At 39.6% G+C, this 16,337-nt stretch overlaps 1 protein-coding gene across 3 annotated transcripts in view; it reads left to right on the top strand.

Annotated features, from left to right (window-relative positions):
* The window catches only part of crppa (CDP-L-ribitol pyrophosphorylase A), a 61,576-nt gene that overhangs the window by 5,344 nt on the left and 39,895 nt on the right, over positions 1-16,337 (top strand). For 2 of the 3 annotated variants that reach the window (XM_035671799.1, XM_035671798.1), the window contains exons 2-6: positions 557-833; positions 4,536-4,685; positions 10,379-10,483; positions 11,738-11,783; positions 13,168-13,265. In XM_035671799.1, the coding sequence (XP_035527692.1) occupies positions 557-833; positions 4,536-4,685; positions 10,379-10,483; positions 11,738-11,783; positions 13,168-13,265 (676 nt within the window). The remainder of the gene's footprint in view (positions 1-556; positions 834-4,535; positions 4,686-10,378; positions 10,484-11,737; positions 11,784-13,167; positions 13,266-16,337) is intronic. The other variant, XM_035671800.1, reaches the window with a different exon arrangement.

Below are 16,337 nucleotides of genomic sequence, written 5' to 3'. Positions count from 1 at the left end.
ATAAATAAATAAAGATAAGAAAAGAAAAGGGGCCACAGGGGCCACCAGAATCAACACAAAGTGAAAGTTCCTTGTAGCTGCTTTAAGTAATTTATTAAAGGAATTGTTCAACATTTTGGGAAATGCATTTCTTAGATTAGTGGATAGCAGTCATGTCTGCACACTACAGTTGGCTTAGCTTAGCACAAAGACTGGAAGCAGGGGGAGACAGCTAGCAAACTTTATTTTATTTCATTTTAAAACATTTTAGTGTTTTTTGTCTTTGGCTTTTGTTTTGTATCTTGACGATTTCCTTCTTTTCTTTAATTTATGTCTCTGTAAATTAAGTTTTTAAACTGTTGGTCGGCCAATTCAAACAATATGAAAACGTGACTTTGGGCTCTGGGAACTTGTAACAAGCATTTTTTTCAACATCCTCCAGATTAAACAAGCCAACAATAATCAATTGATTAGTTACAGGCCTAATTCCTAAATGTGTTATGTTCTGCCAGTGTTCCCTGGTCTTTTTGACTTCTCACCTTACCAAACAGACTTTGTGGACGTTGTGTTCTCGCAGGGTGTCATGGATCCAGAGCATTGTGGTTGTTGTTGCCAAAGAAAACGTAGACCTGATGACGGACATCATCCAGCGCTTCCAGCACAGGAAGGTTCGAGTGGTACCAGGCGGCTCGACTCGTCACAGGTCGATATGTAACGGAGTCCTGGCCCTGGGCGAGGGGGAGGAGGCGGCGGCGGCGGACAGACCAAAGGTGGTCATCATCCACGATGCCGTGCGGCCTTTCGTGGAGGAGGATTTTCTGTACAAGATAGCCATGGCTGCCAAGGAACAAGGGGTCAGTATGATGTATTTTCTACCAAATACATGAGTTTAAAGTATTAGTCAGTTGTATTATCAATTAATATTTAGATTTTTTCATCCAAAAATGCCCCAAATTCTCTGATTCCAGCTCCTCAAATGTGAGAATTTCTTATACAGCGCTGCAGCTAACAACTATTGTCATTATCGATTAAACTGCCAGTTATTTTCTCAATTATTTGATTAATTGTCTGGTCTATAAATGATCAGAAAATAGTGAGAAAAATACTCAACTCAGTTTCCCAGAGTCTCAAATCAAATATCTGTGAGTTTTAGACTGTTTAGACAAAATATTGAAGATGTTACTTTGAACTGTACATTTTTCACTATTTTTGGATGTTTTATAGAGCAAACAATCGATTCAAGAAAATTATTGGCAGATGAATCGCTAATGAAAATAACTGTCCATTGCAGCCCTAACTCATTGGAGTCCAGATTTCCCACTTGACAAGTCATCACTGTGATGTTAAGCTGTCTCCAGACTGGAAACCTTCTGGAAGATTTCAAAGTATTTCTAAAGCAGACAGGAGACGCACTCTGTCAGTGGAAAGGAGCCTTCGCTCTCTGCAGAAATTCAATTTGTAGGCAAATGGTCACACTGCCACAGGGAAACATTCAAAGCTCAGTAAATGTCGCAGCTTGGAAATGATTATAATTAAAGTTATCTCCAAAGCTCCCGTTTGTAAATATATGAATACGTGTAACCTCTATGGACTGTGAGTTTTTCCAGTTGCACATAAAGGCAGGATGTGTCTATTTCCAAGACAGATCGTAATCCCTCTACAAATAGAGGAAACAACCCCAAAATGCCAGTAGTTCTTCATGCTTGGACAGCGCAGTGCGTAGTGCAGCTAATTAAATCTCCACTGTAGCTCATACTTCATCTCTTTATGTGATTTTAGCAGAAAACCAGAGAAGGTCAATTACAGCGCAGAGTGAAAACAAATCCATCATAGTTAGCTGCAGTTAAAGCGGCTGGCATCAAACCGTTCACCTGGTGGGATGACAGGTTACCAAACGCCCATCTGTGACTTTTTGTATGTGCGCCTCGCTGTGGTTCATTTTTTATCGTGCAGTGTGAACATAAACAAACCAAACCTTAAAATGCAACAAAGTGGAGTTTTCCACTGGAGTTCGGACCAAAGAAGACAAACAGTTCTTGTGGTCACACCTTAAAGCTTGCCCCTTTGCACACGAGGCCTTTCCATCTTTTCACAAACTGTTTATCAGATTGACGGATCCGTCGCTCCTGGTGGGGGAGTTTATTTCATCAGGGATCAATGGAAAACATTGCAGATTGGTTTCATAATGATTCATGGCTGAGACTGAGCAGCTGAGAGAAGACTTTGTTGCATGCGGGTCACACAGGTTGTGAAAAACGCAAGAGCTCCCTGACAGAAGGCCAACATTTATGGTCTGTTTCTGAGTGTGTGTGTGGGTGTACTTTGTGATGAACTTTCACAGCAGGCGGTCTGGTGTTCATTGTCTTGCCAGTATCCACGCTCATGGCAGAAAGCCTGTCTCCACTGAAAAGCAGCAGATTCATTTTGATTTTAACAGCATGTGTAACACGCAGAACACATGTTTGCTTTCCCTTCATTTGCTGGACGTTCCTCTCGTGCACGCTCGCCGACTGTTAAACTCCTGGAAACTGCCTTCAATCATGCTATAGAGAGATGAAAATATTATCTCAGAAATGTTGATTATTTTGAATTTCCAAGGGAGGAGGTACGAGCAGTACGTGCTCCAGATGTGCTGGTTAAGATGGATTTATTGTTTCTTTGCAATATGGTCACAGTCTCAGTATAATCAGGGAAATATTCTCGCTTTGAAATGTGCAGTTATGGTTGAACAACTATCAAGACTATTTGACAAAGGGAAAAAAACGTAATCAGGTTTTGCAGCTTTCAATAGTGTCTCATGATTCTAATGCTGCATTCACATGGATTCAGGTAGAGGGACAGCTAGGGATGCACCGATACCGGTATAAGTCCGGTATTGACCTCATAATTCTACTTGTACTTGATCATAAAAGTACTCCGCTACCACCTTACAGCAGTGTGAGGTTAACCTCTCGTTAGTTGAGCAAGGCGAGGAGAAGCAATGTCAGCATTTTGAAGATATTTAAAGTAACTTTTACAACAATATTAGCAACATTTCATTTGTTATTTATGATGTCGTATTGTTTACCAATCATGTAATAAAACATATTAAATAAAATTATTTTTCTTTAATTATTAGCTTCTAGTTGTTCAGGTTGGCCGGGTTTTCTCCTTGTGTGAGGGAGCTACGCGACATGCGATTTGAATTTACGCTGCAGAGGACGGTGAAAAGTGTAAATATTTGAACTCTGAACTTGCCTTCTATGGTTATTCCTCATTGTACATATAAGATGTTTAAAATCAGGCAAAGAGACCGGTTTACTCCGTCTTTTTGATGGCTTTTCCAAGTGAGGGAAGCAGAGCATATAAAAGCTTTCTTCCCCAGTTCCGTCCGTACACTTGGAACAAAAGACCATATCATGTTCTGACCAATAACTGCAGCACCGCTGACAGCACAGATGTTGGTTGTTACAACAAACAGCAACTCTCTATGTGACAGACTGATTTCAGAGGTTACCAGGAACTCTGAATTTCCCTGATTTGCCTCTAGAGGGTTTCCTTTTTGTTCCTCTCTCTGCACTGTCCATTATTGGTAATTTTCAAATTGATTCAGTGCACTTCCCCCCTCATTTCATTTCTGTTCCACCTCTAAATGTCACTTTTTACAACTGTAAAATACAACGGAATTGCAGCATTCAGCACATTCGCTTCGGGAATTGCAGTTTGTGCCTAGCTAAAGTCTTTGGAAAATGTTATTCCTTGTTCAGGCATTTGATCTTTGTCCTATTGAGGATGTTCCTGTCTAGACATTTTTACTACTAATTCAGTTTTTTTGCATTTTTCACCAAACTCTGTAACAAAAACTATTGAAACCAGGGGTGGTAAAATAAAATAAACATTGAAAAATATCCTGTCACAATATTTTTCTCAAACACTGCATTGATTTTTGCTTTTAAAGCCCAAACCACTTAACAGCAGTGTTGTAATCGTGGACAGAGGGTTATACTGCTGGATGTTACAGAGACTGTGATAAATACAAATAACAAACAAACGAAAAGAGACTTTGTTTTACATAATTTTTTGCATTTCAGTTCTTTATGCTATGACAATTTTTCTAAAATTCGATTAGATTTTAAATTGCAGTATATATTGTCTTTCGTTCAGTATTGCAATATATCCCAATTTATTGAATTTAACACCTGTATTGTCATACATATCATCTCGCCAGCTTCTTGCCAATACACAGCTCTAGAAACAACTAAGACGGGTGTAACAGTGTTTTTGCACACAATATGCCTAAGGAATAATAAATAACTCTACTGTCATAGTTTGTTTGCTATCAAACCTTTTCAAGAATATTGTGAGGAAATAAAACTGTATTTGTTGTTAATCAAACCGTATCCGTATCATTACAACCCCAAGCACTGAAATGTCAATTTTACAAGGTACATCATGTCTTGCAGCAGCTTTGAGACGACTTCCACCTTGGTTGGGGGTATAATTTCTATCTGAAAGTTATTTCTAAACTTTATTATTGTAGTCAAAACAAAGTTGTATCTTTTTTTTTTGACACCCAGGCAGCGGGAGCTATCCGACCTCTTGTTTCCACGGTGATAGCGACCACAACGGAGGGCTACCTGGATCATTCTCTGGAGCGAGCCAAGTACAGAGCCAGCGAGATGCCTCAGGGATTCACATACGATGTCATCTATCAAGCCTATCAGAGGGTAGAGTCGGTTCTTTAATTTACCTTTAACACATAAGTGGGCGTTCCTATGTTCTGGATATGGTTGCGAGGGCGTTAATGAGACAACAAGTGCGTACATAATGGTTTTCACTCCCTAGATACAAATAATGTGGGACATAGCAACAAGTGATGTTCTGTTCATCAGTGAGTGAGGAAGTGTTGCATATTAATATCAATAATATTAAACTTAATAATAAATTTGTGCTGCTCTTTTAAAAACAAAGTTACAAAATGTTTTTACATAGTTGAACCGGGATTAAAACATTTAAGGACGGCAATGAGGCCAATTAAATAGAAAACCCAACAATAATATTGTATAAAAAATTAAATAATAAAGGATAATAATAATAATAATAATAATAATAAATAAACATGCTAATAGTTTAGTACCTTTTTAAAAAGATACCTTTTGAGAAGTGATTTTAATTGATGTCACTAATTCTGCAGCCTCAGATTTCCAGTTCCAGACCTGACGAGTCCTGACTGCAAAAACCACCTTCAGTCTTGAGCTGGGACTTAGGAACAACCAGCAGCCCTGCCTGAGGCTCTGGCTCATAAGGGGAGCAGGAATTCAGCAATATAACTAAAGTATAGCTATAGCTAAACCACAAAGTGCTTTACAGATAATCAGTAAAATCTTCAATTCTAAAACTGACTGGTAATTAAACCTGGAGGGATTCGATCTACGATGTATGTATGTAAGTATTTGTTTAAAGCCGAGGTGCTGCATTTCTTACAAGCTGAAGACACAAGATCTTTTTTCTTTGCTTTGGCTTACAATAATATAACCAAGATGATATGAAAGAAAAAAAAAAGTATGACCTTCTTGAGATCAGGTCGAGACACGATTTTTGAGATCCTCTCCAGTTGATGAAAACATGATTGAACGAATTTTGTATGTGTGTTTGTTTTTCAAAATGAAAGGTCACTGTCAAATATTACACCCAGGTTTTTGGCTGCAGGTTTGACATTTGTAGACGGGGAGCCAAGATGTTTTTGTGGAAGTGGGATAGAGGAGCAAAAAGAATCTTTCGGATTAATTTTTTTTCATTCATCTTGAGAGAAGTTCCGGGACATCGAGCACTTTATTTCGTACAGATTAAGTAGAGAGTGAGAGGCCAGTGGCTGCAGAGAGTGAGTGTGAGTGAAATTTAACACAAAGTTTTAAATGTTTCCCTACTACTCTTTGTGATAACCTGTTAATTTGACTCGTCCCAGGTTTTGATTTAGGTTTGATCTCTCTCTCTCTCTCTCTCTCTCTCTCTCTCTCTCTATTTCTCATCCCACTCAGCTCAGGTAAGCTTTTGCCCCTTTGTTAGCTAGTTGAACACAATTAAAGTAAAACATTTTTAAATAAAAGTGACAGAGCTAAAGAAAATGGGGGCAAATGAGAGCAAAGTAAGTGAAACTTTATTCCCTTATTTCACTGCCTTTATGCATTACCCGTAGCATTTATTTACATACACTGCAAGAGTGTTTAATTAGTAGTAGTAGTATAAAACTGCCACTAGCTTACCAGATCATTCTGCGTAACTGAAGAGGTCTAGCAGCAATCTGGGATGAATCCAAAGCACACGCAACCAAAAGTGTGATTTCTACAACTGCTACATTTGTGAAAAACAACTCACAATATCACAGGACGGAGAAATAAAGTCCTGCAGGCATGTGTCGCTTACTCCTGGTGTTGAATAATTGCACAAAAAAAGGTCTCAAATCTTGTGAAATGACAGTTCAGGTTCAGATTTATGCTCTAAGAATTACACCACTTACATGACAAAGGTCTTTATGATTCTCATACATCATAACAGGCCTTTACAGTCCTTCATTGTTCAGCTGATGTGCCAGAACCTGCAGGCTTTCACTCTGAAGAGCTTGTGGCGTGGGTGCTATCATTTTCACTTGGCCTCTGCTGCGTCTGGGAAAGAAATGACACATTAATGTATTCTGCCACACTGCAGCAGATTAGTCTGTGGAACAAAAGTGAACAAAGGCTCAGTTGGAAAAATGCTGAAAGCGCGCTGAAATTACATGGCACATTTAGGTGGATTCGGATTAATAGTCTCAGCAGTTGAGTGCGTTTTAATATGTGTACCTGAAAAATGGAAAGAATTTACCCGCTGACGTAAGCCGTAAATGTGTTGATTCTTCTCTGAAAGCAAGGGGCTTATTGCAAAGACTTGGCAGGCAAATCCAAGACAACTTAATGTGAAACCTGAGTTGCAGAAGTTGACCTTATTTATTTTTCAGACACTTTGAGTTTGCTGTTTCAACCTTGCCTCCATTAGATCTTCCGATAGCCACGTTTTTTTTGAAGGACGCAGTGAACTTTGAGCTAAGAGCTAAAGTATGCCTCCAATTGGAGTCCCATTTGTCTGCAGTTATTTTTACTCCTGGCACATATGGATCTTCGAATTGCTTTGAGAGCCCTGTTGGCTTTGGCGTTGGCCTTTTCAGAAAATGAGCTCACATTTGTACCGCAGTGTCAAGGCCAGTAAAGTTGCAAAAATTAAGACAAACCTGGGAGGTCGCTGGAGAAAGAGAAGTTTGTGGTCGTTTGAGTGTGTCCCCCTCTCTCCGCCTGTTTTTCTCCCTCTCGTCAGCCTTTCAAAAGATAAGGAAAGTGTCAGGTTAGGACTGTAGGACATGCTCATGAAAAATCTCTGAGAGCTGCACATTTGTATCTTGACATCCATTGAGAGTAGAAGAACTTAGGGCTGAAAAGACAAAGGGGGAGACACTTTATCCAGTCCCCAAGTGAAAGCTTTTGTACAAGGAGAAAATGCTAAAGGTTAAATTACCGCAAGACCGAGAGCGTATTTCTGCTGTAATTTCTCTCTTCTGTTCCAGGGTTGTAGGAATAAAAGACCCCTCTCTTTTAGAACTTGATAAAATATTACCCAGGTATAATCTCAGGTAGCATGGATTTGTCTTTGTAGTCCGGACTGTATTTTAAACCAAATGAGCTCATCGCCTCAATCCAAACTTCCATGTGATCTACACGGTCGGAGCTTTCCCAGCTGTGAGTCAAAGTAAACAGTAAAAAATCAAATGTTCTTTGGCACAATAAAGTATATGAGCTAATCTTAATTAAGATTAGTTCAGTAAGAGAAATGACAGTCACCAACAATGACATAAATACACACACAATGAAAGCTGGCTAGCTTGTTTTTCATTGCTGGTTCCAACACAATGTCTAAGTTTTGGTAACGATTCTTTCAGTACCTTAGTTTAAAGCTGCTCTAATCAACATTCATGGGTTTTTTTAGCTTGTTGCACTGCCCCTAATCGGCCAGAAAGGAATAAAAATGAATGAATTGTGAAAGATGCCGCTTTATTGTGACTAACGCAACCACTATAAAAACGGTAAGGATATAATATGTTTCAGCTTGCTTCCTTGAAGAAGTAAAAAAAATTGGTTAATTCAGCTTTAAGTAAAATAGTCTTATTAGAATTAACAAAATTTTTCAGATCAGGAAATCTCAGCAGATAGTAATACCACTACCATGCATACATTAGGGCTCAATCCTTGCCGCCACTGCCCCTGGTTAGATTCTGGCCTGTGGTCATCCCTCCATTTCTCCCCTTTCCTGTCTCACTTGAGCTGTCCTGTCCAATGAAGGCAAGAAAGCCCCCAGAAAATATGAAAATGAAAACATTTGCCAGGTTTTGTTACTCGGTGCTGCAGATGCATTTTGATGGGTATTCATAAAGTGTTGTGGTTTGATACACAGCCCTACACACAGCAAGACTCCACATTTAAATGTTAAGTTTTTCATATTTATGAAAACAAAACCAATGAAACCCCAATTTAACTTTCATATGGAATATTGTACCAGCAAAAAAAAAAGGTAAAACCGAGGTAGAAATTATTGTATGAATTTTAACAACTGAAGTTGGGACTCAAACAGGAACATGCACATCCAGATTGGCCCTCACATGAAATGAATTCAGGCCTCATTAGCTCGACTTTTGATTTCTCTTTGCTCATTAATTCCAAAGAAGTTTTTCCTGCACAAAAAGATTGTTCATATTTTTGTAGTTATTGTTTTGTTTACAAAGTGAGATTCAGCTCATTACGGCGGACCGGCCTCGCTCCCCTTTCGTAGCACGTGCAACCACCGTCACGTGTTTACATTACATTTATTTAAGCTATTTTCTTCCAATGAAATATACTAAAACCACATGTTTTTTACCTACTAATGAGCCTTGGAGCTGTTACTTGAAAAACCAGGGAAAGTAAAGTACTGGAACAAACAATGTCAGATCTCTGCTGCCTAAAAGGGGCAGTAAAGTAGAAGACCCTTTTATTAGTTACTGCTTAAACATTTATGATAAAATGTGTTAAAGCACTCTACTGTATGTGTGGAAATTAGTCTTTTTTTCTTTCAGGGTCATCCAACACAAATAAATTCCTGTGGGTAACACTGTTGTTAAAGCGTTTAGATTTTGAGTGGGATATATGAAGATTTCAGAGGAAGTAGGGGAACACTACAGAATCCTGAAATAGATCAGGTTATTCCACCCAGATTAAACATGAAGTAAACATTTAGATTTTCCCTTTTCTCATGTATGCAGGAACTACCATTAGTGTACCATCTGCCTATATACAAGAAAGCACGTCAGATCTTGCAGAACAATGTGGGAAAATGTCTTATGACCTGATAAAACCAAAGTTCTTAATACAGATAGATAAGAGTGTTACAAGGCCAACGGTCCATCAGCCAAAGAAAACAGTATCCTCTGAAGTGTCTGCTGAAAAATGTGGTGATGGCAGCATCATGTTATGAGCCTGTTTCTCCTCTGTTGAAACACCAGCTCTGATCACGATACAGACATAAAGGCTTCAGATATTTTTGTGAAATATCTGCAGACAGTTGAAGTTAAAGAAGAATTTCATCTCTCAAAGAGACGGCCACATGTTGCACAAAACCAGATTATTTTAGGAATGCCTGGACAGAGGAAGAACCTTCTCGAACAAGTGGTAAATCAGACAACAAAGCAGGTCATATTGCAATTTGACTGAGCCTGAACTATTCTGAAAATAACAATGTGAGGCAATTCTTGAAATGCAGGTGTGCTAAGTAGACCTTTCCAAGCATTCTTCATGCTGATATTGAAACAGAAGGTCTTACTGTGATATTTGTTTCTGCCCTTTGTTGCGGAGAAAGATATCTTAACAACCATTGGCCAATTTTTCATGAAATTTGATCTCCAGAGGATGATTCCCTATGAATTTAATGACCCCCTGATCCGTCTTTGTTTGGCCAGAATTTTACCCGTGGACAAGAATTTGGCCAACGACAATTTATCTTAAAAATTGCTCAACAATCCTCATTACAATGAGAAATTGTTAATATTCACACAAGAAATGTAAATATAATTTAAAATGAAATGTATGTGATGGACTATCCATCTTAATGACAGTAATATCTAGAAAATGTCCAAGTGTGTGTACAATTTTGACATCTCTTCTTAAATTCACAGTGTAATAGAGATTATCACAACATATATCTGTCAATAAGTACATGTATGATACAGGGCATCCAGTTGGTTTGCAGCCTCTGATGCATTTCCAGCACCGCAGAGGAACAACATAGTGTTCTTCTGTGATGGAAATATATTGTTGTCAACAATTGTCCACAGCCGCTTCTCTCTGTTGTGTCCCCTGTGCAGTGCAGCGAGTCAGACTTTGAGTTTGGCACCGAGTGTCTCCATCTGGCTCTGCAGTACTGTGGCACCAATGCCAAGCTCATCCAGGGTCCGCCAACACTGTGGAAGGTGAGCTCGCCAGCGGCCTGGTTTGGGCTGTGGGTTGTGGATTTGGTGACATTTTGGCTAGCACAGCTGTATGCTCGCTGCTGATTTATCACATGGACACAAACAAAGCTCATGGATTGAAAGCGATGGGTGCTGGCAATAGAAGAAGCACTAATATATTGAATGTGACATCCGGGATTAGCATGTTGTAATTAGTTTAAATGTAAATGTTCTGTGCTTAATCAGATCATGTAACCGTTTGCCTTAAACAGTTCGTTCACCCAATTTACAAAAATATGTATATATTTTTTGTTAGTGTTATCTAGCCATGAAGATAGTTTTGGTTTTATGTGCTGAGGTTTTGAGTTTTCTCTCTCTACCCCAATATAATGGAAGTGGACAGAATTGTGTTTGTGGTGGTTAAGCCATTGAAGAAGGAGATTTAAATAACATTTGGAGAGCAACTTGTCTTTCCAGAGACAATGCTCCGGTTACTCTGGATAATTCAGAGCGGTGTTTCCCAACCCCTGCTCATGATACAAAGCTGTGACCCCAAACCAGAGGTGGGTTGTCACTGAGTTGTGATTTTTACCCCTCTTCCCTTTCTACCATATAGTTGTATCATCTACATCAGGAACTAAACGTAACTTTTGCATACAACCTTTATGAGTTTGCTGCTTCTCAAGAGCCATAAACATTGGCCAAAGGAGTCTGATGTTGGATCAGAATGTAACGACTGCATTTCAGACACAATTTTCATACACAGGAAAAAAAGAACATGTTGCTCTTTTAGCGCTCCAAGCTCAGATTGTGTCTGGGCCGTGGGAGAGTCCTACCCCCAGATTGTGGACTTTTTTGGCACTCTAACTCAGTTTAGACCCTGCTGGTACCTCCTGTCGAAACTCATTTTATTAGATTATCTTACATTTTATTTGAATATTTTGTTTTTTTTTAAGAAGCTCCAAGAGTCAAATATAATACAAAGCAAAGATTATAGAAATGTCCAAAGAGTAAATATAATTTTGCGTAGCAGAGTTGATTTAGAGTAACTGGGACACAGATTCTGGTAAGACACTTTACTGTTTTTAAATTTTGTTTGTCAATGCTTTGAGGAACCCAGTGTAGAGGGATAGTGGGTTATTTTTCAGAGGCAGATATCTTAAAATCTTTCTCTAGCACATTAAACCAAAACTATCTGCATGGCCAGACACCTCTATAGATACAAATGTTTTTTTCTTCTAATTTGGGTGAACTGATCCTTTTTTTGTCCTCCAGGTGACCTACAAAAGGGATTTGGCTGCTGCAGAGTCCATTATCAAAGGTGAGTTACCTTCTTTATACAGGACATCATTCCCTATATGTACTGTGTATAGCAGACCTTTTCATTTATGTATTTCATATGCACAAATGAAGTATACATGAAAGAGTGAAGGCAGTAGGTCTTCTTGGGCACGTTGAATGGTCAGAAATGAGCAGTTTTTGTCTCTTTTTGTTGGCAGGTTAGAGTTAGAGTTGAAAAGAATAAACCATAATCGCCTCTCACTGTTCTCAGAGGGAGAAATTCTTTGTAGCATTGTTCAGCTTGCTCGGAACAGGGCGTCTGTAAGCAGTCTGTGAATACTACGGAGAGCAAGTCAGGACAAGGGAGACTATCACAATCAGAGAAATGGAAATAAACACAGCCCTGTATTTCACCCCGCCAGCACCTGGACCATCAATTACCTGTTTGATGATGACATAAGGTGCACAGTGATTATTCCCAGAGCCTCTGATGTGAATGAATTCATTGTGTGTTTTTTAGAGAGGACGTGGAAGAAAGTTCTCACATCTGTCAGTATGAGAAACTGTCGAGAGTTTCAGTTTGTGTGTGTTTGTGTTTCTGTGTGCTCACACATACTAACATACACATCACGGTGTGTGCATTTGGGTGTGGGTGTACACGCCGCTGTGTGTATCCTGTTTACAAGAGTGTGTTGATAAATTGATTTTTCAATAGATGGCTTTTAAATGAGGTAGCCGCATTGGAGGTCCTCAGTTTTTTGCAGCGGTGACTGTGATGAGTTGATGTTGTTTGACAATGTACAAATCGGCCATCTTAAGCTAACGTCGTAGAAATGATTAACTTTTTGTACCCCTGGTTCTGGTTACGTCTACCTCTGGAGACACCCAAAACAGGTGTAGGTGAAATGAGTCAAAGTAAGGCTGCACATATTAATTAATTTATATATTGTTGCAATATATTAAGTGCAATATCCAAATCGCTGAAGCTGCATTTTTTAAAATATGTGTCTAAACCTCATTATACTGAGGTACTGAGTTGCAGAGGTGCCCTGGCCTACAAATCTTGTTCTCCAGTGATTGGTACAGACCCCAACAAATGTCACATCATCATGAGATTCATCAGTCAGTGAAAAATCATTTTCAGTGAAAATTAATGCAAATGCAAAAATGGACATTCCCAGTAATTGCGAGTCATATCACAATCGTACTAACTGTCAAAATAATTGCAGTACGAGTCTTCTACCATATTTTGCAGCCCTAACTTAAAGCAGGCTAATGGTGTGCATCCCTCTGTCATGTGTTTTAATATTTATTACATATTTTGAAATATGAAACTCCACAGAGACAACACTGGTAAGTGTTTACCTACTCCCATGGACCTCTTCTAATGATTTTCAACCAGTCACTCAGTCTCTCTTTTTCAGAGACTCTGTCGCAGTCGGCCTGTGCTGTCACAGGTGGATCCACACAAGCTGTGACGCTGGCTGATGCCCTTCAGAAGGCTGTTGGAGCTCTTGAAATGGTAAGAGCGTGATGGTCACAGCTGATTTAAAATGTTGGTCGTGTTGATGACAGCAATACTGAAGATCCTCATGAGTTTGCGATTTTTATTTTCCCCATCCCTGTACCTCCAATCCCCCCGCAAACTCAATGTGAGCTCCACTTGGGTGGCCCGGTGGTGAGACTTGCCATCTGCGGTCAGACCTCTAATGGAGCCTGTCTGGGACATCCACTCTCGGCAACTTTCCTCCTCCTCATTTTCTCCCTCCATCCCCGACCTCCACCTCTCACTCCCCTGCATGCAGGAGAGCAGATGGCAGTCATATTTCCTGTACTGTGGGAGTTTGCTTGATTAATTGAGTGTTTAGTGATGAGTTCGTACCTCCTCCTCCTCCTGCTCATCCTCCTACCACCTCCGCTCAGTCAGACTTGACAAGCTCCCAGTTTCCACCACAGTTCATATCCCTCCCTTTCACTCTTAATTTCTTTTTGGGCACATCAAATTCCCATGTTGCAAACATCCTTCGTTTAATTTGTAAAATTGTTCCTAATAGACAATGGGAAACAGTATCCATATGCAAAACAGTAAGTGAGTGACGGTTTCAGATATTCAATCAGACGGCCCAGACCACGCAGAGGTTCCACATGTGAAATGCTCTCCTTTACCTCAACAACTGTTGGGTTTCCCTTGAGCAAGCCACGTAACCACAAACTCAAGCAACCTTTTGTCTTTCTTCAAAAATAAGAAAGAAGAATAGATGTCACAGAAATAGGCTTTGGTTCTGTCAGACAGAAGGGTTTTTCGTGCAAAGCTGTATTTAGTACAAGAAAGTGATAATCACCAGTTACTGAGAACTTATGATGGTCACAATGTAACATCAGAGTTTGTATAAGCTGTAAAATCGGTTTTGACATAGACAAATTAACCTTACAGTAAAGGTGTAAAGCTGCAAGAGGGTGTATTGTATCACCTGGTAGGAAAGAGCTCATTCAGCCAAGGGAGTGGACAGGACAGGATATTATAAATGCCTGTGCAGTCTTTTTTCAATTTAACAGCTCTGTGACAAATACTACCTTTGTGTAGCTTATAATGTTTTTGTTTTGTTGAAGAAATTCTCTCCAGAAGATGTCAGTTTTGAGAATCAAATTTGAAAAGCTGGCTCTGTTTGTAGCCTGCTCTTTAGTGGAAGAAAGTGGTCAGCTTGGTTCACTGCAGGTACAGTGGACTGCAGTGGAGTCACAGCAAATAAACATGTCAAAAATCCTTAAAAACTTCTCAAACCGCTGTTACAGCATATTAACTTCTCCATTGTTGCATTTGTTTTGCACACTTATAGTTTGTCCGTAGTATAGCTAAATACAGAATGTCCTTGTCACGTGGTCGCCTGTGCATAATTCAGAAGGTCTACAGGAAGTTGCATATTTATCGATTTATTGTTGAGGTGAGGACTGTCGGATACTGAGCAAAAGGGTTAACGACAGAGGAGTGGCTTAAGCTCAAAGAGTGGTATGAGAAGTTTTTATCAATGGTTTTTTTGCATTTTTTTTCTGGCAATTTTTTCTCCAAGGCCATTATTTTCACTAGGGACAGGGGACACTGGTACTCCTCCCTTTTCAAAAACATACCCACTTTTATAGTTTGAGCATTAACAGTTTCAGCTTGTTTAAATTTTTTTTTCTCTCTCTAGGAGTTTAAAAAAGGAAAAAATATTGACTCACTTATCTAGAACACCTTCAGTTATATTGTAAACTCACAGAAATTAAGCTTTACAGGAACCAGCAAAAGCACTGTCACCTCTTGTACATGTTTTTCAGAGAAAAGAAAAATCTGTTCTTCAATATTTTCCTAGAGTCAAAAGATAATCCAGTGCTCCTGCTGATAAAGTTGGAAAAATAATAAGTATCTGTTTGTCACTGACATAAATATATATATATAACAGAAAACATTTTTTATTTTGTGGTTACAGAACCTCTGAATTGTGAAACCAAACCTGTGCTCTTGACATAATCATGTGGGAATCAATGGGGACATAATCATGATGTAAAGCTACCCTGTAAAACAACACCAAAGTCCTCAAAAATGTGGACAGAGTTGAATCAACACCTCTCTGACACAGATTGTATAACATTATAAGCTTCACAAAAGGTTGCACGCCTTTTGTATTGGATCATGTGAGATTTTACAGGTGTTTATGATATTGTGTTCATCCCTTTAATGTGATTATATTTCATACCCATAACCTATAATTTTTCTCCAGAGCAGACACCCAGGCTGACAAATCGCCCACACATGGCTTCATGTACAGAAAACGTGTTTCCTGGATCATCTTGATGTGTATGTATATTCCCTGAGTGTAGGTGTTGACAGTGGAAGGGGGCGGCAGAGCACACCGCATTACGTGTTTCCATGTTCCACTGTGATCCGAACAGTCCATCCTCCTTTAAACTCGCTCCAAGTCCTTCATCAGCCGGTGTCAAACGATCAGGTCTCGCTGTCCAGTGCTGGACCGGGCCCCAGAGACGGATTGGGGTCGGTATCACTCTTCTTGGATCGGCTGATTGGAGCCATTCCCGTCTGTGCTCAGGTGGCCGGTGGGGCTGTGTTTTTCCGGTGCGCGTGTTCGGAACCAGATACATCCTTTTCAGGGAGTTTGGGAGTGAGGAATAATGGAGGGGGAGATGAAAGGCGAGTGGAAGAAGCGGAAGATGAAGAATTACCATTGTCCCAGTGCCATTACGTGAATCTAATACAGGGATAAGCAAGGTTGGGCTGCTCAAGCTCCGCTGAAAACTGACAGTGTAGTGTAGTGTAGTGTAGTGTGTGTGTGTGTGTGTGTGTGTGTGTGTGTGTGTGTGGTGTGTGTGTGTTTATGTGCAGGTGGAGGATTTGTCAGCGTGTGTGCTGAGGAAGACACTCACAGTAAGAATGTGATTAAGGGATTCTCTCAGCAGGATGTTATCTGAACGATCCATTCAAGGCAGTTTAAATCTAAGCTTACAGAGAAAAAGGAAAAATTGTCAGCTGAAATTTATACAAAAATGAATCTCCTGAAAATGCCACATTCCAGAAAGAAGCCATTTTAGGAGAATCTAT

The sequence above is a fragment of the Morone saxatilis genome, unplaced genomic scaffold (genome assembly GCF_004916995.1).
Source record: "Morone saxatilis isolate NCDOM2014 unplaced genomic scaffold, NCSU_SB_2.0 Contig24, whole genome shotgun sequence".
Lineage (NCBI taxonomy): Eukaryota > Metazoa > Chordata > Actinopteri > Moronidae > Morone > Morone saxatilis.
Note: the sequence above shows the minus strand (reverse complement) of the source record. Positions and strands in the feature narration are given on the sequence as shown.